The sequence below is a fragment of the Dromiciops gliroides genome, chromosome 6 (genome assembly GCF_019393635.1).
Source record: "Dromiciops gliroides isolate mDroGli1 chromosome 6, mDroGli1.pri, whole genome shotgun sequence".
NCBI lineage: Eukaryota > Metazoa > Chordata > Mammalia > Microbiotheria > Microbiotheriidae > Dromiciops > Dromiciops gliroides.
The window spans coordinates 208,783,015-208,809,669 of record NC_057866.1 but is presented as its reverse complement, the minus strand read 5'-3'; the positions used below and the strand labels follow the sequence as shown (position 1 = coordinate 208,809,669).

Below are 26,655 nucleotides of genomic sequence, written 5' to 3'. Positions count from 1 at the left end.
GTTTGGTCCTCTTCGAGAACGAAGGACAACAACCAGTCTGTTAGTCAGTCAATCTTTATTAAGCACCTACTATGTGCCAGGCACTGTGTTAAGAGCAGGGGGTAGAAAGAAAGGTTAAAAAACAATCCCTGCCCTCAAGGAGCTTACAATCTAATGGGAGAGACAACATGCCAACAACTAAGTACAAATATGCCATACAGGATAAGTTGGAGATAATCAATAGAGGGAAGGTACTAGCATTAAGGGGGATCAAAAAGGTTTCTCATAAAGAGTGGCATTTTACTTGGGGCATGAGGGAAACCAGGAGGTAGAAACAAGGAAGGAGAGAGTTCTAGGTGTTATATAAAGGTGAATCATTATGATTTCTCTTTGGTGACTTTTCAGATGGCTTCATTCATATGAACAACATTTTCTTTTCACTTAGGTGGCTTTGTCCTCCTTGAAATTCTCACTCTGTATCCTTGTGATACCTTGTTTAGAATGTCAGAAAAGAAATTGTTGCAATGGAGCCAGTCTTGAGGAGGTGAAACCCTAGCAGTTTTGTAGTCCCGGGGGCAGAGAACAAACTTTCAGAAAGGTTCAGGGTTGGTTTTTTGTTTTTGTTTTTGTTTGTTTTGTTTTGGTTTGGTTTTGTTTTTTGGGGGTTTTTTTGGCGGAACAATGAGGGTTAAGTGACTTGCCTAGGGTCACACAGCTAGTACGTGTCAAGTGTCTGAGGATGGCTTTTGAACTCAGGTCCTCCTGAATCCAGAGCTAGTGCTTTATCCACTGTGCCACCTAGCTGCCCCCTCTTTGTTTTTTTAAATGAACTTTTATTAACTCCTTAAGTATCCTTTAGCATAATAAACCAGTAACTTAGGACCTTGTCTATGGTGGTAGATTTTTTTTGTGGTTTCCCTATTTGTGTGTATCTTTAGTTATTTATATGGCAGTATAGAAAGGAAGGAAGGAAGGAAGGAAGGAAGGAAGGAAGGAAGGAAGGAAGGAAGGAAGGAAGGAAAAAAGGGAAGGAGGAAGGGAAGAAGGAAAGGAAGAATTAAGTCCCTCTTATGTGCCATGCACTGTGCTAAGCACTTTATAAATATAATCTCATTTGCTTCTCACAACAACCCTGCAAGCTAGATGTTATTATTATCCTCCTTTTACAGTTGAGGAAACAGGCAGACAGCAGTGAAGTGACTTGCCCAGGGTCACATAACTAGTTAGTATCTTAGGCTGGATTTGAACTCATATATTGCTGACTCTGGTGCCAGCATTCTATCAACTTCCCCACCTAGCTTCCTCCTTTTTCATGCGTGTTCACAGCTATGTTATTTTAGAGGGTGTAAGAGCCACATTTGGTTCCTTCAATTCACACTAGCCAGCCCAGTGCAATGCATTGTAGATACTTTGTTATAGTAATGATGAAGGAATTAAGGCACCTTCTAAAAGAGCTGAAAATTCAGCCAAGAGCAGCTTAAGCACTGGGAAAATCTGACTCACCCTTTCTAGTTTGTTGACATTTAGTTGGGACCTATTCCAAAAGCTGCTTCAGCAGAGAAAAGGGAGACGTGTCCATCAAAGAGGGAGTGTGGGCTGTGTGTGAAGTAGCACACAGTCTTTGAGTAACTTGACCTCAAAGAGATTAAATGGAAGTTGTTATTAGGTAGCCAGACTATAAGCTAAAAATCACAAACACATTTTTTTCCAGCCTGACCCCTGGTGTTCTGGACCTTGTCAGTATTTCAAACTTCTAGAGCTCTCGTCTTCTAGTCCAGCTCCCTTGTCATACAGATGAGAAAACCGAATTGAAGTAATTACCTGCCATATTCTTACAGAGGATGAGAAAGGAGTTCAGGGACCAGCATAGTCTTTTAAGCTCTGAAAACACTTAATAAAAAGCAAAATGTTAGATAGCTGCGGCTTGGGCATCCATCCATCCATCCATCCATCCATCCATCCATCCATCCATCCATCCATCCATCCATCCATCCATCCAGTCATTCAACAATGCAATGCATTCTAATTCTAATACATTCTAAATCTAATCATTAGGATTAGAGTGGAAGAGTTTAGTCTCATTGGGGAGAGAAGTCCTACACTATTAGACTGTGAGCTCCTTAAGAGGAGGGATTTCTTTTTCTCTATATCTCTCTGTGTTTAACATAGTGGTTGGCACATAGTAGGTGCTTAGTAATTGCTTCTTGACTTACTGCCTTGCACAGGACAAACAAGCTAATATAAACATTAGCCATATGAAACCACATGGTAAGAGATGTTACAAAGCAGTGTACTGATTAAATGTTAAGTGGAACAGACACTGTGGGGGGCACCTAGGTGGCTCAGAAGTAGATTTGGCTTCAGATACTTCCTAGCTGTGTGACCCTGGACAAGTCACTTAACCTGTTTGCCATAATCCACTGAGAAGGAGATGGCAAACCTCTCCAGGATCTTTGCCAAGAAAATCCCATGGATAGTATGGTCCATGGGGTCACAGAATCATATATAACCTAAGGACAGAAGAACAATGGACAATAAGCATTAGGAAGTCAGAGGAGAGAGAAATCACCGTGGGCTAGATTGGTCAGCAAAGGGGTTTTAAGTGAGCCCCAAAGAGGTAGATAGGATTTGAATATGAGGAGAGGAAGGAGGAGGGCATTCCAGGCTTGTCATGAAGGCAAACCTGATAATGCAAATATTTATATCCTGTTGTTATTAGCACTTCTGAGAATCAGACAGAAAGGAATTTGAGTTCATGTGGATGAGACAGCATTTCAAACTGGTCAGTTTGGGTAAAATGAAATGTTTATGCCAGAATTCAAAATGACTCGCACATGACCTCCCTCAAATACTTCCTTCTAGAAACTTCTCCCAGAGAATTTGGGTGTCTACGTCAAGTCTAAGAGACCCCTTCTTGTAGTAATGCAAGGAATAAAAGAGACCGTCAAACATCACCTTCATTATTTGGGATGAGAGGGTTTGTGGTGGGGACATAGGAAGGAGGAGTAAAGAATGCCTGTGTTATTAAAGTGATAGGAATCGTGGGTAAGTACCATTAGAAGCATCTACTAGGCTACCTTCTATGTCACTTTCATTATTGAGATGTATACCTTCCTTCTCCTGACTGCCTCCCATCAATCAATCAATCAATAAACATTTGTGAAGCACCTACTACAGACCCCAGGATCCAAGTATAAAGAATGAGATAGAATTAGACAGTGCCTACTCCCAAAGTGCTTACATTCTATTAGGGAGTATAAGCACTCCCTATCTAGTGAGTAAATGCCCTACAGCCAAGCTGCCTTGGACAACTTAACATTCTGGGGGTTGTTCCCCCTTTCATCCCCTACCTTTTCTCTTTCTCTTCTACCAAATAAATTTTTTCACAAATGTACATCTACTTGTTCAGATCTGGGTCTTTGGAGTTAGAAAACCTAGATTCCAATGTCTACTTTGCCTCAGTTTCCTTAATCTTTAAAATGGAGGTGATAATGCCCACAGGGTATAGAGTGCTACGCCTGGAGTCAGGAAGATTCATCTTCCTGAGTTCAAATGGAGCCTCAGACACTTACTAGCTGAGTGACCCTGGCCAAGTCACTTAACCCTGCCTCAGTTTCCTCATCTGTAAAATGAGTCAGAGAAGGAAATAGTAAAGCACTTTAGTATTTCTGCCAAGAAAACTCCAAATGGGGTCATGAAGAGTTGGACATGACGGAAACAATTGAACAACCACTGAAACACCCACAGCACTAACTATTGACATGGTTGTGAGTAAAGGGCTTTTGCAAACTTTTAAAGTGCAATATTTTTACCCATGCCCCCCACGCCTAACAGTGCCCAAGCCATTTTGCCCCTTCCCCTGCCTCCATAGGCATTCCTGAAATTCAGCTTCTCCCTGCATCCTTCCATGTAGCATGGAAATAAGCTATTTCCCTCTCCCTACCCATCCTCCCCCAAGCTGGAGCAATAACTTTGTTTATTCCAACACAAGAAGCCAGCAAAAAATTTGTATAAGATGTAAATCTGTAGGATGAGTAGACTGTGCTTTGCAAATAGTGGGTGCTCAACAAATACTTATATTAACTTAAATTAACTCTTTCTATCTCTGTTCAGGCTACTTAGCCTCCCACTGGCCTGTTCATCTGGTAGATGCTACCCTCACCCCACTTAATAAACTCCAGTGGTTCCCTATTGTTTCCAGGAACAAATACAAAATGCTATGTTTGGGGGCAGCTAGGTGGCGCAGTGGATAGAGCACCGGCCCTGGAGTCAGGAGTACCTGAGTTCAAATCTGGCCTCAGACACTTAACATTTACTAGCTGTGTGACCCTGGGCAAGTCACTTAACCCCAGTTACCTCACCAAAAAAAAAAGCTATGTTTGACATTCAGAGCCCTTCATAACCTAGCCCCTCCTCCCTTTCCAGTCTTCTTCTGCTTTACTCCCCATCATGTACTCTTCCATGCAGTGACACTGGCCTCTGAGCTGGCTCTTCTGTCTCTTGGACCTGGGCGTTTTCTGACTATCTTCCATGCCTGTGACACTTTCCCTCCTCCGCTCCAACTACTGACCTCCCTGGCAGTCCCAACTAAAATCCTACCTCTGATAGGAAGCCTTCCCCAACCCCTCTTAATCTCAGTGTTTTTCTCTTATTATTACTTCCTAATTATCCTGTATATAGCTTGCTTTGCAGATGTTTGTTTACGTGTTGTCTTCCCCCTCCCCCCCACTAGATTGTAAGCTCCTCGAGGGCAGGAACTGTGTTTTGCTTCATTTTGTTTCCCTAGCACTTAACAGAGTGCCTGGAAGAATAGTAGGCACTTAATAAACGTTTATTGAATGAATGAACAATTGTTTAGATGATATCTCATAGAAAGAATGTTTGCTTAGTTGGGAATCAGGAGGCCTGGACTTCAGTCTGAGCTCCACCATTATATCTATAATTAAATCTATAACTGTGTTCAAATCAATTATTTTTTCTCTCCATCAGTTTAAGTTCCATCAGTTAAGGAGATGATATCTGCCCCACCAACCTCATAGATTTCAAAAGTTAAAAGCAACCCATATACAAATATGGGGATAATAAAATCCTTTTTTATACTTATATTCATCATTATTTTCTTTCTTTTTCTTTCCTTCCTTCCTTCCTTCCTTCCTTCCTTCCTTCCTTCCTTCCTTCCTTCCTTCCTTCCTTCCTTCCTTCCTTCTTTCTTTCTTTCTTTCTTTCTTTTTTTCTTTCTTTCTTTGTGGGGCAATGAGGGTTAAGTGACTTGCCCAGGGTCACACAGCTAGTAAGTATCAAGTGTCTGAGGCCAGATTGGAACTCAGGTCCTCCTGAATCCAGGGCCAGTGCTTTATCCACTGCACCACTTAGCTGCCCCCTATTTTCATATTTTCTATAAGCAGATGGGAATTTTTTTTCATCTCATTAAATGCCCTTCAACAGTTTGGTTCAGCAGTGTTTACTTAGTGGCCGCTGTATGCAGAATGGGAGAACCAGGACAGCTAGCTCATCATTGCCTACCTAGCTGCAAGACTTCATCATGCTCCCATGCTGGGTGCCTTCCACCCCTTCCCTTCCCTCATCCCTTTTCAGCATCTTCCCTCATTAGATTGTGAACTTCTTTTGTTGTTGTTGTTGTTGTTTTGCAGGGCAGTGAGGGTTAAGTGACTTGCCCAAGGTCACACAGCTAGTAAGTGTTAAGTGTCTGAGGCTGAATTTGAACTCGGGTCCTCCTGAATCTAGGGCACTGTGCTACCTAGCTACCCCTAGATTGTGAACTTCTTGAGGAAAAAGACTGTCTTGCACAGTGCCTGGCACATAGTACACACTTATTAAATGTTTATTGACTGACTGACTAGGCACTGGGGAAAATACAAAATTTAGATAAGAAACAATCCCAGCCTTTATATAGTTTATAGTCTGGGGGGGGGCAGGTTATGAAGCACACACAGGATAAAGTAACACCTAAGTGCCTAAGAGATGTGCAAATAGGGTGGGTGGGGGAGGAGGGTCATAAACCACAATATCAGTGATCTTTAAAATGGTGGTACAAGGGCAGAGACATGGCAGTCAGATCCTTGGGGGTATGGGCGGGGGGGGGGGGGGCTGGCGAAGCCTAGAGAGGTTATGTAACTTCCCAAGATGATGGTCTAGTGGAAAGAGGACTGACTTGGGAGTCAGAGGACCTGGGTTCAAATCCTGCCTCTGACACTTAGTACCTTTGCAATCACAGGCCAAAATACCCCCAAAACCTTCAGTTTCTCCAGCTATCAAATGGAGGGGATGGATTCAGCCACCTCTGTGGCTCTTTGTTCTCTATAGACCTGTTCTCCTGAGAAGAGTGGCAGAGCAGGGGTTCGAACCTACTTCCTTTGACTCTACCATGTTCCTCTCATTTCCCTGTACCACACTGCCCTGCAGAGACAGCCCTTGTCCTGACTCTTGGGGGCTGGAAGATTGCCGGCTGCTGCTTTGTAAGCATCACCTGTAAGCTCTGGGTGTCCTTTCTGGATTCACGGTAGTTTGCAGGTTTACAGCAGAGTATTTCTGTGTTCCTGAGGAACCTGGGGAGGTTTTCCTGGGATCAAGAGCAATTTCACTAAAGTTCAGGTTGTTTAAACAAACCTACCTGGATCAGTGGATGATCTATCTTTTCTTTGAAGTTGTAGGACAGTCACACCTTGACAGCAACATCGAGGACCAAGTGATTGTCACTAACCCACCCGACATATGCCAGGTTGTCGAGGTGACGACAGAAAGTGACGAACAGCCCGTCAGTATGAGTGAACTCTACCCGCTGCAGATTTCCCCCATCTCTTCCTATGCTGGTGAGTCTCTCTTGGGATGGAAGGGTGGGAGGAAACTGCTTCCCGTGCTGAACAAAGAATACCATCAGCCGACTCTCCAAGAGTCACTAGCATCTCCAAGTGGAGAATTTCTCTTTGGTCCAGATAGATAAGTGACCTGGATCCTGGCACTCATTTGGCTTGACTTGCTCATAGCTACCAGCATTTAGTTTATTTTTCCTCTCAAATGGGAGACTTGGGCACCATATTGCTTCTGATGGAAATATCAGTCACATCACCCACCCTGAGTATGACCTGTGAATAATAAGGATTTTTCTGAAAGTGGCTAGGCAGAACAACCCTGTTTTTGTTATTATTGCACTCAGTTAAAATCAATGAACACATTAAGTGCCTACTCAGTGCTAGCAGGTTCTTGGAATACAAAGACAAAAATAAAATAATCCCTGCCCTCAGGGAGTGTACATTCTCCTGGGAAAATGTCCACTGTGCATACATAAAAAACGCAAAAGCATTATACAAAGTGAGAGAGAGAGACAGACAGACAGAAACAGAGACAGAGAGAGTGAGAGAGAGGCAGAGAGAGAGAGAGAGAGAGAGAGAGAGAGAGAGAAATATATAAAAGGTGATACCTAATGTGTCTAAGAGGCAAAGGGAGGAGGGGTGCATAATGCCAGAAATCCAATAGGGTATTTCCAAGATTAATTTTCAGCTCTACTTCTCCCCACATCATCCCTTAAATGGTGCTTTGTAATAAGTAGGAGATTAAAGTCTTTTTCTAATTCTCTCTGGGAATTGTCGCATAATTGTAGGAATTGGCCCGTAGAATTATATAGGGGGAAAATCTGATTCAATTGTTTTCTCCATCCTCATGGAACAGAGCAGTGGCTACGTTATGCCAAAGGCATTTTGTCTGTTTGCCTCCCCTGCCTCCCCCCCACACCTGCTTGTCACATGATTCAATGTGACATTTCCATTCGAGAACATAGCTACAAAGTCCATGTTGTTCTCAGGCATAAAAGGCATAAATTACAAATCTCAAAGAATCAGCCCATGTTCCACTCATTTAGGCACTGGTTAGTAAGCCCTCTTCAGGTTCCTTTGTTGTGCTGGCTAATGAAACTATTCAAAAGTAAGGGTACCGGGGTAGCTAGATGGCACAATGGATAGAGCACTGGCCCTGGAGTCAGGAGGACCAGAGTTCAAATCCAGCCTCAGACACTTAACACTTACTGGCTGTGTGACCCTGGGCAAGTCACTTAACCCCAATTGCCTCACAAAAACAAACAAACAAAAAGCAAAAGTAAGGGTACCAGGGACAGCTAGGTTGCACAGTGGATAAAGCACCAGCCCTGGATTCAGGAGGACCTGAGTTCATATCCGACCTCAGACACTTGACACTAGCTGTGTGACCCTGGGCAAGTCACTTAATCCTCATTGCCCTGAAAAAAACAACAAACAAAAGTAAGGCCAGTGGGCCTATCTCTGGGCACCAAACACAGCCTCTAGCCTGGGTTTACGAGTTACCCAGCAGAATGAGTGGAAGGTGGGGAAGGGGTGATAGAAAGTATTCTTAACAAGTTATGCAATGGAAGGGAAAGTGGAAGCTAGACCCTTGTGCCTTCTACCATGAACTTTGTGTTGTTAGGGAGGGCCAGACACCTGTTCACAGAATATATATCTCTGCTTTCAGTGAAGATTGGAGTTCATTGCTAACTTATTCTTGGTAGGGAAGTAGGTTGATAGAAAGATAGATGCATAGATAGATATATAGAGAGAAAAGGATAGATGGATGGGAAAAATGATAGAAATGGAAAGAAAAAATAAGACATAAATAGAAATAGATAGAAAAAATAATAGAAATGGACAGATAGCAAAATGATAGTCATAAATAGAAATGGATAGATGGACAGAAGAAATGATAGATATAAATAGAAATGGTTAGATGATAGGCAGACAGAAAAAATGATAGACAGGCAGATAGAACCCTCATGGAACATACTGTCTAAGAAGATTAGAAAGATACATAGATAATCATGATACACAGTAATATAGGATTGATAGATTGAACAGGTGGAAACAAATTTCTTTGGGGGCTGGGTAGCAAGGTGGTTACTGACTGTGGGGATCAGAGAAGGCTTTGTGGAGCCGGTGGTATTTGAGTTGAATTTTAAGGATTTCGGAAGGCAAGGCACATGGCAATGGGGGTCCAGGCGAAGGGACCACAAAAGTAGAAGTCTGAGAAAGTATAGGGTGTGTTTGGATCTGATTTGAGTTCAACAAACTTTTATTTAAACTCTGTGGAGAAATGATCTATTGTCTAATCTCTAATTTTATCAGTCTTCTGATGTTGTAGTAAAGTAAATAAGCACCATAAAAAAGTATCCATGAGCTTTCATTTGCTGGGTGATAAACTGCTAGAAAATGAGAAGCAACTATGATGCAAAGGAGAAACCTTGCCAATGAAAGGGAAATAGTTTTTTACTGACTTGTAATGCAGAATAGGCAGGTTTTTCTTTTTCTTAAATGGGGCAATGAGGGTTAAGTGACTTGCCCAGGGTCACACAGCTAGTAAGTGTCAAGTGTCTGAGGCCAGAGTGGAACTCAGGCCCTTCTGAATCCAGGGACGGTGCTCTATCCACTGCACCACCTAGCTGCCCCATATAGGCAGTTTTATATAAACCATTTCTGAGTCTGGGTGGGGTTAGGTAATCTCTTTGGAGGAAAAAGGACTCAGATTGGTGTCTATTAATCAGACCTTGGAGAGAAAGTGAGCTAGGCAGCCAGGAGATAAGGTAGATAAGAGACCTTATCAATACTATGACTAAAAGTTTATATGTGTGTGCGTGTGAATATGAATCTCTATATAATACGTATAAATGTTGGTTTTGGGGCTGGAGCTATGATTTCTTTGGCATAGGGAGCTTCCATTGAGAAATTTCTTCTGCCACTGCAGAATGACACCTGTTCTGCAGCTTTTTAGACTTACAGAGGTTTTCTTGAACCCTGGACTCCTCACCTCCCACTGTACCATGCATATGTATCAACAAAAAGTTTATTAAAAAACCCCAAAAAGCTGTTCTCCACATCCCATCCTCCAAGGCGTTAATGTCCCTGAGAATATTTCACTTTATTTCCTCAAGGCTAGAAGTCATTTAGAGAGAACCAGGAAGTATTTTTAAATGAGGCTAAAGTCAACTGAAGAATATGATTTAAGAAGGAAAAATTCATCATAAACATTTGAGGTTTTTAGGGCTTGGTTATAAAATGGGATAGTACCTTTTCTCCTCTAGTTATCTGTTTTGATAGTGTGTATAAATCTTTTGACATATATCATCATTGTAGAATATTTGAGCTAGGAAGGACCTTCAAGAGTGTTTAGCCCAACATCCTCATTTTATGGATGACAGCCTAGAAAGACTAAATGACTTGTCTAAGGTGGTACAAATGGTACAATTCTATACAACTTCTCAGCTTTCCCAGACTGTACCCTTAAAGTGCTCCACGTTTCTGCCACTGCAGGAATTATTGACACCAAGTGGTAGCAAATGAAACGAGGAAGGAAGATTCAGGAGTTCCATTCAGGCAACATTTATTAAGCGCAGCATTGTGATAGGCACTATTAGTGATATTAAGATTACATGTCTACCGGCCCCGGAGTCAGGAGTACCTGAGTTCAAATCCAGCCTCAAACACGTAACACTTAATAGCTGTGTGACCCTGGGCAAGTCACTTAACCCCAATTGACTCACTTTTAAAAAAGGATGCCTTTTTGACAAGACATACTTCAAAGAACACTGTTACATAGGCAAGGGTTTGAAAGGTCATCAATTGGAGGAATCACCAAAAGCTTCTGGGAGAAAGTAACATTTGAGTTGGTCTTTAAAGACAGGGCAGGGATACAATGGATGTAAGAAAAGGGAAGAAAGAACATTCCAGGCATAAGCATCAAAATGAACAGAAACATAGAAATAGAAAAGTAGAGGATCTAGGCCAAATATAGTAATTAATCCAATTTATCTGGGATGTGAAGAGGATGGAAATGTTGACAGGTAGGCAGCAGGGAACCAGTGATAACTTTTGAGCAGAGAAGTGATATGCTCAGAACTAATCATAAGGGGCAACTAGGTACCACAGTAGATAGAGTGCCAGGCCTGGAGTCAGGAAAACTCCTCTTCATGAGTTCAAATCCAGCTACAGACACTTAATAGCTATATGACCCTGGGCAAGTCACTTACCCTTGTTTTCTTCAGTTTCCTCATCTGTAAAATAAGCTGAGGAAAGAAATGGCAAACCACTCCAGTATCTTTGCCAAGAGAATTCAAAATGTGTGCATGGAGAGTTGGACACAATTGAAAAATGAATACTCATGAAGGTGAGTTGAGAGGCATAGACTGGAAGTAGAGGGAAGTAGTGGCGGAAAGACTGTCCTTCATTGATCATGTGGTGGGAATAGAGAGGAGATGACTTACACAAGAGATGTTATAGAGGCTGATTTGTTAGTACTTACTTGGTTGCTGATTAAAGATGAGAGGTGAAGGAGAGGTAAAGGTCCAAGCTAACAATGAGGTTTTGATCTTGGGAGATTGAATAAATGAGTGATGGTGCCAGAGACAGTCATAATGAAATTACAGTATAAGCTCCTTGAAGGGAGGGGCTGTTTAATATTTTTTTGGTGCTTGGGCACATAGTAGGCACCTTAAAATGCTTATTGAATTGAATGTGAAGTCAGAATCAGGAGCAGGTTTAGGGGGGAAGCTCATATCAATTCAAGCTAGGGAAGGAGGTTAGGACTAAAGACAGATCGTGGGGGTCATCTGCATGGAGGTGATAGTTAATGACATGGAAGTGAATGAGATTCCCAAAGAAGAGATTATACAAAGAGAAGTTGAGGGCTGAGGATGAAATCTTGCAGGGTTGGGAAGATGAGGAGCTAGCAAATGAAATATCAGGGTTGAAGGCAATAAGACAAGAACCTGGAGAGTGGGGTGTTTCAGAAGTCAGGGGAAGTGGTTTACTGTGTCACTTGCTACAAAGGGCTCAAGGGAAATGAGGATAATGACAATGTGATGATTAAAATATCATCAAGAAAGTAGTTTCAGTATAGCGATAGATTGTTGTTCAGTCGTGTCAAACTCTTTGTGACCCCAGTTGGGGTTTTCTTGACAAAGATACTAGAGTGGTTTGCCATTTCCTTCTCCAGCTCATTATGCAGATGAGGAAATTGAGGCAAACAGGGGTAAGTGACTTGCCCAGGGTCAAACAGCTAGTGTCTGAGGACAGATTTGAACTCAAGTCTTCATGACTCCAGGCCTGGTGCTCTATTCACTTTGCCCCCTAGGGAAGAAGAAAAAGTGGATAATGAGGAAGTAAAGTTGTAAATTCTAGATAAATTTTTCCCTAGGGAAATTTTTAAAAAATGTTTTATTATATTGTTTTTAGGTTACAAACATTTACAGATTATTCCCAATTTGTAAGAGGTTAAAATAACCACAATAAAACAGCTAAGTAAAATTAATAATACAATGACCTCATCTGAAAGTGCATGCAACATTTCACATCTGTAGTACCTTCTGGATAATTTAATCTCTCCTACCCACAAAACGACCCATTTAAAAAAAAGAAAAAAGAAAAAACATATCTCTTGTAAAAAATGTGTATAGTTGAGCAAAACAAATTCCCTAAAAGACAGTACACAAAAACATCACATTCTGTACCCTAAATCCATCACCTCTCTCTTATGGGTCATAGGTTTCATCACCAGTCCATGGAAATGATGGAAGGTGATTTGATTAATCATAGTTCTTATAGCTCTCAGAGTTTCTGTTTTTACAGTGATTGTTTAAATTGTTCTGGTTCTGCTCATTTCATTGTTCACCAGTTTATGAAAGTCCTCAGGGTTGTTTATTTTGTTTTATTTTTTGGAGGGCAATGAGGGTTGTGTGACTTGCCCAAGGTCACACAGCTAGTGAGTGTCAAGTGTTTGAGGCTGGATTTGAACTCAGGTCCTCCTGAATCCATGGCCAGTGCTTTATCCACTGCGCCACTTAGCTGTCCCGCGATTGTTTATTTTTATGATATTGATGTTTTATTTGAATTCTTTTTCTGGTTCTCCCTTCATTCTGCCATCAGATCATACAAGTCTTTCCTCATTTCCTACAGCACGATAGTACTGTACACATTCATATTCTACAACTTACTCAGCCAGTCCTCAGTTAATGGAGAGCCTCAAAATTTTATTTTCTTTTCCTTTTTTTTTTGGTGAGGTGATTGGGGTTAAGTGACTTTCCCAGGGTCACACAGTTAGTAAGTGTCAAGTGTCTGAGACTGAATTTGAACTCAGGTCCTCCTGACTCCAGAGCTGGTGCTCTATCCACTGTGCCATCTAGCTGTCCCAGCCTCAAAATTTTTAAGTTTTTTGCCATGACAAAAAGAACTGCTATAAATATATTCGTACCTATAGAATCTTTTCCTTCTTTCTTTGATTTCTTTTGAATATAGACCTGGCAGTGGTATAACTGGGTCAGAGGGCATGGGTTCAGTGACTTTTTGTACATGATTGCAAATCACTTTCCAAAGTAGTTGTATCCATTCACAGGTCCACCAACAGTGGATCAATGTAGCTGTTTTCCCACAGCCTCTCCAGCAAGTATTATTTACCTTTTTTATGTCATCTTACTATTCTGATGGGCGTGAAAAGGAATCTCAAAATTGCTTTAATTTGAAATTGTCTAATTAGTAGTGATTTAGAGCATTTTTGGTGACGTTCAAAAAGTTTGAGAGACGAGGGCAGCTAGGTGGCTCAGTGGATAAAGCCCCGGCCCTGGATTCAGGAGGACCTGAGTTTAAATCTGACTTCAGATATTTGACACTTACTAGCTGTGTGACCCTGGACAAGTCACTTAACTCTCATTGCTTCCCCCCCCAAAAAAGGTTTGAGAGACATAGTTTCTGGATAATTTAATTATATTATCAATAAGGCTAACTGTCATTGATGTTGTTAGAATATTATTAACAAAAGAGGTCACTGGCGCTCTTCAATGCCAAAGACCCCTCCCCTTCATGGTAGTGGGTTCGTGGTTTATATGCCCTTGGAAGGGTGGATATTCCTGAGGGTGGCAATCAACTCTGATTGGTCAATAATTGATGAGAGAATACATATTATAATGAGAGGTAGGTTATATTCCAATGAGAATCATGGGGATATGTGGCTTGGATCACCCAAGTCTTGGTCAAAGAGAATTATAAATTTCCATATCACCTGACTGACAAAAGGGAGAATCTACATTTTCCCAGATTTGTGTGAGTAAGCACACTGAGCAGGAATCCACCCATTTGTCTAAACTTAGAATTTTTTTTACTATCTTTCATTAGTCTGGGTAAGTCTTTGCCTAAGATTTCTCATACTGGTTGATTTCTTCATGAGGAAGGAGAAAAGGGATAAAACCTTGGTTCTAATTCAATAATTAGTTATTAAATACAAGAGAAAAATAATAATTCCTCTCATTTTTATATGACTATAGTATGGGTTTCTTCCCTTATGAACTAACTGCCTTTATCTATTTAGACCATTTATCAGATGGGGAATAACTTATTTTCTTATAAGTTTGTTTATTAGAGACACTTGTTGCAAAGATTTTCCCCAGTTAATCATTTCCCTTCTAATGTTAGCATTATTATATATGTTTTTGAAAAACTTTTGCATTTAAGTAATCAAAATTTTCCATTTTATCTCTAGTAGTCTTTTTTCTTCAGTGTTTGATCATGAATTTTTGTTCTATCCTTAGATCTGATAGGTATTTTCCCCCCGATGTTTCTCTATTTTGTTTATGATTTGACTTTTTACACTTAGGTCAGGTACATTTGGAGTTTAACTTGATATAAGGTGTTGGCCTACAGCCAATCTTCCAAATTCTACTGTGCAAATTTTCTGGCATTTTTGTGTGTGTGTGTCAAATATTCCTTATCCCAATAGCTGAGGCTTTTGGGTTTATTGAATTCTAGGATACTAGATACATTTGATTCTTTCTGTTATGTATTGAATCTGCTCCATTAAGAAATCTCTTTATTTTTAACTAGTATCAGATTGTTTTAATAATTACTGCTTTGTAGTATAATTTGAGATCTAGCACAGCTAGGCTCCCTTTGTTCCTATTTCTTTTCATTATTTTACTGAGATACTTTGACCTTTTTTAAAAATATAGATTTCATTATTATTTTTTCTAATTCTATAAAGTAATCCTTTTCTAGTTTGATTTGTACGCTTTTTAACAAGTAAATCAATTTATGTAGTATTGCAATTTTAAAAATTATATTAGCTCCTCATATCTATGAGCAGTTAATATTTTTCCCTTTATTAAACTCTTTCTTTATTTCCATAAACACTTGATTTTATTGTATTTATATACTTCTAGTGTGTGCCTTGGAAAGTAGGTTTCCACATATTTTATACATTCTGCAATAATTTTCAATGAAATTTTTCTATTTCTTTGCTAGATTGTGTAAAGTTGATATCTGTATGGGGCTAAAATTCTAGCTAGACTGTCTAAAAATCTAATGAGTGGTCGCCATAAATTATAAGCTTTACCAAGAGTTTAGACTTTTAAGTGTTTATTAAGGAGCATAAGAATTTGGTGAGGAGAGAGAAAGAGGCCAAGATTCCTTCATCTATCTATCTCAGGGAGCCAGCATCTCAGCTCCACTCAAACTGAGGTCCCAGGCGCAAAAGAGAGCGCTCGCCCCTTCCTGCTCCCAGAAGCCTCCTCTCTAACAGGAAACAGGGCCGTGCGCGCGCACACACACACACACACACACACACACACACACCTCCAAGCCAATTGGCTGGTAGCTCTGATTGACAAGTCCCACAGGTGGTTCTATAGATGTAACTCCCAGACGCTAAAGTCACATGGTCTCTAAATCACATGCTTTCTCCTCATGGTGGAGCTTCCCTACAGTATCTCTCTAGCAGGGGTGCCATTCCAATTCTCATACTTGTATTATATATAATATATTATATCACACCCCCCCCACATACACACACATATGTATTCTGATGATTTGTATGGTGGACTTATTTTATATCCTGCAACTTTACTGAGGATATTTACAGTTTCAATTCACTTTTAGTCAATTCTTTAAGCATTACCATCATGTTATATGCAAAAAGTGATAATTTTGTTTTCTCTTGACCTGGTTATTCCTTTGATTTATTTTTTCCTTCCCTTATTCCTATAGCCAGCATTTCTAGTATAATGTCATATAGAAGGAGCGACAATAGTCATCCTTATTTCACCCCAAACTCATTGGAAAGGATTCTAGTTTTGTTTTAGATATATTACTATTTATATTACTATTTATCATTTTAAGCAAAGATATAATTATGAAATAACATAGTAATCATGAAATTAGAATGTAAAGTCCTTTAAGGTAGTTTAATGCTCCATGATTTTTTTTTGTCTTTGCATCCCTAGCATCTGGCCCAGTGAGTGGCACAAAGTAAACATTTTTAAAAATTCTTATTGAATTGAATTTTTTTTTAAGTGAGGCAATTGGGGTTAAGTGACTTGCCCAGGGTCACACAGCTAGTAAGTGTTAAGTGTCTGAGGTCAGATTTGAACTCAGGTACTCCTGACTCCATGGCTGGTGCTCTATCCACTGTGCCACCTGGCTGCCCTATTATTGAATTGAATTGTAAAGTCAAAATGAGGATCAGGATTAGGCTGAATGTTTAGATTAGTTGGAGCTGGAAAGGAAAGGAAAGGTCTGTTTATTCCTCTGTTTTCTGGTGATTTTGACTGAAATGGTGGTGTATTTTGTAAAAAGGCTTTTATGCATTGACTGCAACAGTCATGTGATCTTTATTGATTTTGTTATTAACATGGTTCATTGAATTTGTACTTTTCCTAATATTAAAGCGATCCTGCATTCCTGGTATAACTCTAACCTGGTCATAATGTATAATCTTTGTGATATGTTCCTTATGTTGCTTATATTTTCTTTTAAATTTTTGCATATATGCTCATTAGGGATATTGGTCTATACTATAGTTTTCTTTCTCTGTTTTGATTATCCCTGGTTGATGTATCATGGAAGGTAGATTACCTTCTTTTCGTAAACAATGCATTTTTGCAACAATGAATTCTTTGAATGTTTGGTAAAATCCATTTGTGAAACATCTAGTCCTGGCTTTTTTTTTTTTTCCCCCTTTGGAAGTTCACTTAAGGCTTGTTCAATTTCTGCCTCTGAAATCAGGTTGTTAAATTCTTTCTTTCTTCTTCATTCGTTTAGGTATTTTATGTTTTTGTAAATATTCATTTATTTTATTTAGGTTGGTCTTACTGGCATATAGTTGGGAAAAGTAGTTTATAGGAATATCCTTCTGTTCTTCATTTGTTATAAATTCTCCCTTTTTCATTTTTCTGTACTGCTAATTTGGTTTTCCTCTTATTTTTAACCAAAATAGCTCATTTAGATTTGTCTGTTTTACTGGGGTTTTCTAAAAATTACAGCGTCTAGTATTATTTATTAATTCATTTTTTGGGTGGGGCAATGAGGGTTAAGTGACTTGCCCAGGGTCACACAGCTAGTAAGTGTCAAGTGTCTGAGGTCGGATTTGAACTCAGGTCCTCCTGAATCCAGGGCCTGTGCTTTATCCACTGCACCACCTAGCTGCCCCTATTAATTCAATTCTTTTTTTGGGGGGGGGGCTGGGCAATGGGGGTTAAGTGACTTGCCCAGGGTCACACAGCTAGTGAGTGTCAAGTATCTGAGGCCAGATTTGAACTCAGGTCCTCCTGAATCCAGGGCCGTTGCTTTATCCACTGCACCACCTAGCTGCCCCTTACTAATTCAATTCTAAAGATTTTACAAATGAGGAAACTGGGGTAGGCAGAAGGTTAGTGACTTACCCAGGGTCTAAGGCCAGATTTGAACTCTGGTTTCCCTGACTCCAGACTATGCACTCTTATCTACTTCATCACCTAGATGCCTATTTATTATTTCTTTAAATGTTGCTATTCAAAGCAAGTTCTTGCCTTGAACACCTTGGAGGAAAAAAGGGGTTTTGAGAAATTTCCCTGTTCACATGCTTCCTGTGCTCACACTATTAGCTCTTTTCTCAACATACAGAATTAAGTCTTCATCTCTTTCACGTTTCATCACCTAAGAACAATTCACATTGATCTATTGTTTCAAGTTTTACAAAGTGTTTTCCTTATACTGTGAGGCCAGTAGTACAGAGGTGCTATTTCACCCATTTCATGGATGAGGAAATTGAGGCTAAGACAGGTGGGTGCTTGCCCAAGGTCATAAAGCTAGCAGTTATCAGAGCTGGGACTCAAACTCCACGTCCCTTTCCAATAGGCCACACTGTTTTTTTCTAATTGTCATTTCTTTGATTTTGCCATATGAACTGAGTCAAAAAACTTCTTCACCTTCTCTTTCACTTTCTGCATGCATATATGTGCTTAGACATATATGCAGTAGATGTCCTCATATCTATGTATGTACATGTACAGGTATATTGTTACATTCTAATGGAAAAGGAACAGAAGATGATAACATGTGTGGAGGGTACCAAGGTGGGAGGAGGGAAGGGGGAAACTTGAAGATTTTTGGAAGGAGGAAGAAATTGACCTTGGAGCAGGAGATTGCGGTATAAAAATGGAAAGAGGATCTTGAAATTTGGTCAGAGGTACCAGGACAGCAAGAACAGTTTGAGAACCGGAGTCCTTTGGCAGAGGGCATTAAGTCGTGGAATGAGGCCTTTTTTATCTCCTCCCCCCCCCCCCCCCCCCCGCTTTTTCTCCAGCTGACTCAGAGCAAAGCCCAGGCATGTTACTTAACATCTCTCTTCCTTATTTCTCTTTACAAATTGGTTATACTAATCCTCCCCCCCCGCTCCCCCGGCCAGGGATAGTGATCTTTAGTGTGAGCAGAGATTAGAGAGAGAGAGAGAGAGAGAGGCAGGCAGAGGTAGATGGATAGATAGATAATAGAGACAGAGAGATAGAAGAATGGATGATAGATAGTAGAGACAAAGATAGATGGATAGATATAGAGACAGAGAGATAGATGATAGAGAGATAGATGGATAGATGATAGAGACAGAGAGATAGATGAAAGAGAGATAGAGGATAGATGATAGATATAGATGGTTGGATAGATACAGAGATAGATGGTAGATGAAGATGGATGGGTAGATGATAGAGACAGATTGAGAAAAAATAGAGATGGATAGATAGGTGATAGAAGCAGAGAAGTGGATAGATAGATAGAATGATAGATTGTTAATAGATAAAGACAGATGAATGGGTAGATAGATGATAGAGAAAGAAAGGTGGATAGAGACAGAGATGGATGGATGGGTAGATAAAATGATGGCTAGATAGATAAAGATAGATGGTTATAGATGATAGATAATAGATAGGTGATAGATATAGATGATAGTAAATAGAGGATAGCTGTATAGTCATTGAATTTGCTTTGAAGTGGAAACCATTTCCAATACTCATTTCTTGTCATTTCAGCCTTACAGATGAAAGCAGGGTTAGGAGAGGTGAATGTATAGAACAGAGGTATATTGAACATAGAACCATGGGATCTCAGAGGTGAAATGGACTTCAGAGGCTATCAAGTTTAACCCAGACCTCCTCAAGGACCTACTCTGTGGCCTCATCAACAAATGCAAATGTAGCCTTCGCATGAAGAACTCAGATAAAGAATCCATCACCTCCCAAGGCAACCCAGTCCATTTTGGGATAGCCCTTAATTTCTAGGAAGTTTTTCCCTACCTTGATTCCAAGTCTGCCTTTCTGCTTATTCTCCCCCAGAGCTTCTAGAACTTCCCCTTGACATCATGTAGAACACATCTAATCCCTCTTCCATGGGACAACCTTCACATTCTTGAAAACAGGCTATCCTGTCCCCCTCTCCTTATGTGCATATGTGTACACGTATGCACACATGTGCACCCACACCCACCCACACCTGTCTCCATCTCCATTTCTTTCACCTAATGAAATGGTTTCCCATCCATCCTGGTCATCTTCCTCTAGATGAGCTCCAATTTGACTTCCCAAAATGTTGTGTCCAGAACTGAATGCAAAATTTGAGGTATGGTCTGACCAGGACAAAATACAGTGGGACTCTCCTCTCTCCCTTGTTCCAGACACCATGTCTTTCTGAATAGAGCTATTTGTAGAATCATGGAATTTGAGATTTGGAAGGGAGCTCTGGAGGCACCCCAAACACCCCATATATGAAAAGAATCGCTCTATAACATTACCGGCAGATGTTCATTCAGCCTTTCCTTGAAGACCCCCAAGGAGGAAGAATCCATCACCTCTGAAGAAAGCCCCTTTCACTTTTGGACTGCTCTTCCTGACCTCAAACCCAAATTGGCTTCTTTGCCACTTCTACTTGATCCATCCTCTACTTAAGCTCACCTGAGCTTTGTTTTTTCTTTTTTGCAAGCTTGCAGTTTGATAAGACCCCCACTTTTCTCACTTATACACTATTGCTTAGCAACAACTTTCCTCATCATGTACTTGGAAAGGTAGCACACACAAAAAACTTCATATACTTTTTGTAACCAAAAGTCCAGGACCATATGTTTATGTCTATTATGTTTTACCTTGTTCTAATTGTCCCAATCTTTTCACATCCCTACTCCTCCATTTAGCATGTTACCTATCCCCCTCAGCCTGGTATCATTTACCTTCATCAAAGTCTTTGATAAAAATGCTGACTACTGCAGAGCCAGTCCCTCGGAAACTGCACTAAGATATCTCCAAGTTGACATTCAGAGTACTCGTCAGGACTGGTCCTTCAATCATTTCTAAATTCACCTAAATATGCTATCATCAGACCCACAACTCTCCATCTTATCCATAAAGATACTGTGAAAGACCATATCTAAAGTTTTGGTAAAATCCAGGTATACCATATGGCTCTAGGATTCCTCTTTTCTACCTGTCTAGTTATCATGTTACAAAAGAAATGATCTGTCCCACGCAACTAGCACAATGCGTGGCATATAGTAGGCACTTAATACTTGTTGATTTGATTGATTGACGTGTCCTTGAAGAAGCCTTTTTAATGACCACTGTTTCCTTTTCTAAAGGATCAGAAACCATTGCTTCAATGAGATGTTATAGAATGTTGCCAGGAATTGAAACACTTTGCCTTATAGTTTCTAGGATCTATCTTTTTCCTTTTTTTTTTTTTTTTTTAAATCAGGATAGCATTTGGCCCTCTCCAGTCCTGTGGCACCTCTCCCATTCTTTACACTTCAGAAAACATTTATAACCACTCAGCAGTCACACCTGCCAGTTCTTTCAGCACCTAAAAATAGAGTTCAACTGCGTCTGATGACTTGAAAGTGCTCTTTTAGGATCTCCCCACTTATCTTGTGGTAAATGAGCATATCATTTGTGTTTCAATTCAAGATCTAACTCTTTGTCTCTTGGTGTTCACATGCTGCTTGGGGAAATCGGATGCATATTAATGGAGAACAATTACTGCATGGGCATATGCAAGAGAGTTGACTACTTCTAAAAGATTAGGGAAAGGCAGCAACAAACTTGGACTGGGGAGTAACAGGATGGAAGAAAGCTGAAGGGAGATTACTTTAGGAAAAAAGGGACAACCCATGTTGGGAAATAGCTCGAGGTCAGGCTGGGAAAGTGACTGTGAACCCAAGTGCCCAGAAGTCTCCTCTTCTGCTCTTATTGCTACAAGCTCACATTTGTGTGGCATTTTACTGTTAAGAGGCATTTTACTTAGAACAACATCTCTGTGGTCTGAGGATAATTATACCCATAGGAGGAAACTGAGGTTCAGAGGTTAAATGACTCGTCCGCTCCCCCACACTTTGTTAGTTGTCAGAGCTAGGATTCAAATCTATGCCTTCCAGCTCTGAGCCCAGTTCTCTTTCCATCAGTCAGCATGTTTAAAGGCTACTTACTGTTCCAAGGGTTTTGCCATTTCAAGAGTACAGATGATGCAAAAATAGTCCCTTAATATTCAAAGAGCTCACGTTCTAGAGACAACAAAATATTAATCCCAATATTGCTCAGAAATCAGCACCTTCTTTGGCTGGGCTGGAGGCTCAGCTACACGTTACTCCTTTTAAGAAAGATAACCGTTGTTTCTATGGTGTCTGAATCCAGTGGTGTTGTGAACTGCAGGAATTATGGTCTTCTTTTATTTTTATTTTATCTCTCTAACAGAAAGCGAAACAACAGACAGTGTGCCAAGTGATGAAGAAAGCACAGAGGTGAGTGTGGGTGGCTGTTGAACCCTGAGAGAGATGTTTCAGGGAAAGCATTGCCAAATGCCATCTCAGTTTAACATTTGTTAGAGAATGTTTTTGTTGGAGGATAGGGAGCGTGCAGAGAGGGTAGGGAGGTGCGCCAGAGGCCGGCTGCTAACGTATTCTGCTCTGCTGAGGATCACGGATTCTAAAATCAGGCCATTGGAATTAGATGGGAGAAAATGAGGAGAGAACATTTTAAAAAGGAGTGGGGCTTTAAAAAAAAAAAAAAACCATATTAAATGATAACGTGAGAGGCCTGTGCAGCTGGTCAGTACCGCAAGGGAGCTTATTGGTAGAAATGTCGTCTGACCAGGACCACATAACCCAGACCCAACATACAAAAGAGCCGAGCACTCGGGATAGAGCTTGATTTTCTCTTCTTTTCTGTGATCCAGAGCCAAGGCAGTTGTTTTTTCTGTTTTATCTTGATCCTGGCTCTGCCTCCTTGAGATTTCCCTCCTCCTGACAGTGATTACACAATGACAGGAAATGGCTGTGATGGTGATAGAGAACTCTCTGGTTTAACTCGTGTATGTATATGTGTGTGTGTGTGTGTGTGTGTGTGTGTGTGTGTGTGTGTGTGTGTATGAGAGAGAGAGAGACCCACAGACAGACAGAACGAGAGAGAGGAGGAGGAGATATAGAAGGGAGAGGAAAGGAGAAGGGAAAAAGAGGGGAAAGAGAAACAGCAAAGAAGGAGGGGGAAGCAGAGAAGAGAGGGGAGACAGAGCTAGAGGAGGGGATGGAGAGAGAGGGAAAAAGAAGAGAGAAAAATACACTTTTCAAGGAAAGCACAGGGACTTGAAGGACAAAATGTGGAGATGTGCATACAAATGCTGACTGATCCTTCTGGGATCGAAAATCTCACCAGGTTTTCCTTAAAGACACATGATTAGGCGCTAGCTTTGTGCTTGAGAGATGCTTATGATTCCTTCCCCTTGAACTAATTTGGAACCCAACAGGAACGTTAAGGCTGCTGCTGAGCAGTTCCTCATTTTGTTTCCTCTAAAGTAGGGGTTCAAAAAAACAAAAATAAAGCAGGGGTTCTTTGAACCTATGGCTCATATGAGAGTCAGATTGGATGTAGCCTGTTAGTGTAATGGGCATGAAAGCTCATGAATAATTCTGAATTTGGGGATAGGTAGATAGGAGAGGGTCCCCAAACTGATCTGCTGCTATCTTTTCCTACTTTGCATAGTGGTCTTGTCTTTGAGGAGTTAGTGTGATAGAGAGGAAATAATTCCTAATCTGGGGGCCTTGAACACTTATACATACACAAATACATGCATACATAATACATGCATTCATGTCCACACACACGCATGCATATGTATGGGTGCATATAGGTGCATGCATGTATTTCAACAAAATTAGTTTCCTTTGTAATACTGTGTGTTATTTATTGCATTTAAATCATTCAGAGAAGGGGTCCATAGGTTTCAACAACCTACCAAAAGGGTCCAGACAGAACAAGTTAAGAAGCCCTGCTCTAAAGTTAAAGGAATTGGGTTCAAATCCCACCTCTGACACCTACTAGCTGTGTGAGATTAGGTAGATCGGTTCATCTCTGTGCTAAGCCCCAGTTGCCTCTTCTATAAAATGGAATTGTGCTGGATAGCCTCCAAAGTCCCTTCCCACTCTAGATCTCTGTTTTTACAGTCAGAGAATGGGAACTGAATGAGGGGAAATCCTTGCTTCGGTTACAAATAACCACATACACATATAGTTCAGCAAAGGGCCCTCTTTAGACTATTGCTAGGTCTGTGACTAGAAAAAATGCATTTGAAAACAACATATTTATTCTCTGGAGGAATAAAAGTATTTTTTTAATGTTTCATTTTGAAACAAAGTAGTTTAAAAACCTTCCCAAAGTGAAAAAAAAAGCCCTTAAAATTGTTCTTTTCTTTGAAAGGGACGGCAACATTGGCTGAAAAGAAATATTGAAGGTAAACAGTACCTAAGCAATATGGGGACAAGAAACAGCTACCTGCTGCCCAGCATGGCCACCTTCGTGACGTCCAACAAGCCTGATCTCCAGGTTACCATTAAGGAGGAAAGTTGTCCTATGCCTTACAACAGCTCCTGGCCCATCTTCACCGAACTCCCCCTAACGTCTTCAGTCTCTCAGCCTCCAACCAGTAGTCGGCCCGACCGGGAGACCCGGGCCAGTGTCATCAAGAAAACATCAGATATCACCCAGTCAAGGGTCAAGAGCTGCTAAGCCTTTGACTGTGAATTTTGGCCACGGCTGTTGGGGGTTTCCTTGTTTCTGTTTTCGTTTGTTTGTTCATATTTTATTTTTCTCTTTGAACACCTACTTTAGACAAATCGAAAGGGGAAAAGCCTTGACAATAGAACATTAATTGCTATGTCCTACTCCAGTACCGGAGCCTTTTTTAAACTCAGGACCCCAGCCTATCAGTAAGTCTCTCTAAAACGTGTTGGATCTCCCAGTACAGAACTTTGGGCCTGCTCACTCAAGTCTCAGGACTTCCTAGGACCATCAATACCCTTGTTTGGGGGCTGTCTCTCTCACAGTCAAGGATAGGGCAAGATGGAAAGCCTTGGAGTGGAAGAGAAAATGTGAACTCGCTGGAATTTTTAAAATCTTTTTTGTTTTTTGTGAATATGTATATAATGCAGTACTAGCAATATTGCAGTTCTGCTTTCTGCACCTTATCTGATGAAAGCACTTACAAATAAGCCTTTTTCATTATCTTGCTCTAAATTAATGGCACATTCAGAACCTCTCTTTTTCCTGTCCTCTTCTACTGCAAAGTCTATCCATGCTCCATGTGCATAAGGATGAGGGGGAAAGAATATTGATCTTCTGTACAGATGTCCCATTTTGAGACTGCTTTTTAAAAACGTTTCTAATCTGCTATGCTTGAATGCCACGCGGTACAATAATAAACCTATCATGAGGATCTTATGCAAATTCCCAGATTTGGAAAAAAAAACAAAACCAAACACTCTAATTCTAACCAGAGCAAGCTTTTTTAATTTTTTATACAGGGGAATATTTTATTCAAGGTAAAAAAAAATTCTAAAGTGAATATAATTGTTTTTTATCTTTTCTACAGCAAATTTATAATTTTAAAATTCATTTTCTTGTTTATCAGCAATTATTACATCCTTGTGGCACATTTTTTTTAATTTTGTAAAGGTGAAATAGCTTTTATGAGCTCGTGTAGCAATCAGATTATCCTGTGGATTGATAATAAATAAATATGATATAAAGTTAAATTTTTAATGAGCATCTTGCCTGGTTTTGTTTATAGTCTTCTTCAGAGCACCATGGCATAGTGCATAGAGAGCCATCCTAGAAAGCCAGGAAGACCTGAGTTGAAGTCCTGCCTCTGAAACATACTTGCTATGTGACCCTGGGCAAGTCATTTAACCTCTCAATGCCCTAAGCATCTCTCTCTCTCTCTCTCTCTCTCTTTTTTTCTTTTGCTGGGGCAATGAGGGTTAAGTGACTTGCCCAGGGTCACACAGCTAGTAAGTGTAAAGTGTCTGAGGTTGGATTTGAACTCAGATCCTCCTGAATCCAGGGCCAGTGTTTTATCCACTGAGCCACCTAGCTGCCCCCTAGCCATCTCTCTTAAGACAGAGCTTCTTAATGTGTGTATGTGTGTGTGTGTGTGGGGGGGTATTGTGAAAGATGTCTTCAGCAACCTGATGAAACCTAAAGACTCCTCAGAATATATATTTTTTTAAATTATAACTGAAGGAAATGCTAAATTTCAGAGAGGTTACTAATTTTGAAGATATCATTTTTCATTCCCGTCCATATTCATAGACATTCTGAAATCTTTCCATAGACCCTTTTGGGGATCTATGGAGCCCAGGTTAAGAAATGTTGTAAGATTGTCAGTTTCAGAGAATGTGCCAACCTGAATTGCTGGAAGGAATTTCCTGACTCAAAAGTCCCTTATAACAACAAAATTGAGGGTCTTGTCTCTAGCTCTGTTTCATAACTCAGAGATAATGAATATTGATGAAAATTAATAAGTAGCTAGTAACATTTACATAGCATATGTCATCTTACTTGATCCTCAAGTGCTGTTATCCTGATTGTACAGATGAAGAAACTGAGGCACAGAAAGCTTAAGTGATTTTCCCCAGGTCACAAAGGTAGTAATCATCCGAGGTCAGATTTGAACCTAGATTTAATTGACTCCAGATCTAGTACTCTGTCCACTTTGCCACATAGCTGCCTCTGTCCATGGGACAGAGTTGGAAGAATACTAATCAGTATTCTTAGAAGAGGTGCTTTTAGGGAGCCTCAAGCCTTTTCCTTTAAGATAGGTACCCATTAAGGGGCAGCTAGGTGGCACAGTGGATAAAGCACCAGCCCTGGATTCAGGAGGACCTGAGTTCAAATCCAGCCTCAGACACTTGACACTTACTAGCTGTGTGACCCTGGGCAAGTCACTTAACCCTCATTGCCCTGCAAAAAAAAAAAAAAAAAAAGATAGGTACCCATTAAATGGAACATGAAGAGCTATAAGAAAACTCCTGTTTTCCTCAAAAAGAGAAGTTAGAACC

General features: G+C 40.4%; 1 protein-coding gene across 5 annotated transcripts in view; it reads left to right on the top strand.

The window, feature by feature from the left end:
- Positions 1 to 25,473, top strand: part of IRF2 (interferon regulatory factor 2) — a 149,751-nt gene extending 124,278 nt beyond the window's left edge. For 4 of the 5 annotated variants that reach the window (XM_043971940.1, XM_043971937.1, XM_043971938.1 and 1 more), the window contains 3 exons: positions 6,645 to 6,809; positions 22,019 to 22,065; positions 24,017 to 25,472. In XM_043971940.1, the coding sequence (XP_043827875.1) occupies positions 6,645 to 6,809; positions 22,019 to 22,065; positions 24,017 to 24,325 (521 nt within the window). In that variant the 3' untranslated portion in view covers positions 24,326 to 25,472. Of the gene's footprint in view, positions 1 to 6,644; positions 6,810 to 22,018; positions 22,066 to 24,016 lie in introns of all 5 variants that reach the window. The other variant, XM_043971936.1, reaches the window with a different exon arrangement.
- Positions 25,474 to 26,655: the final 1,182 nt, after the last annotated feature.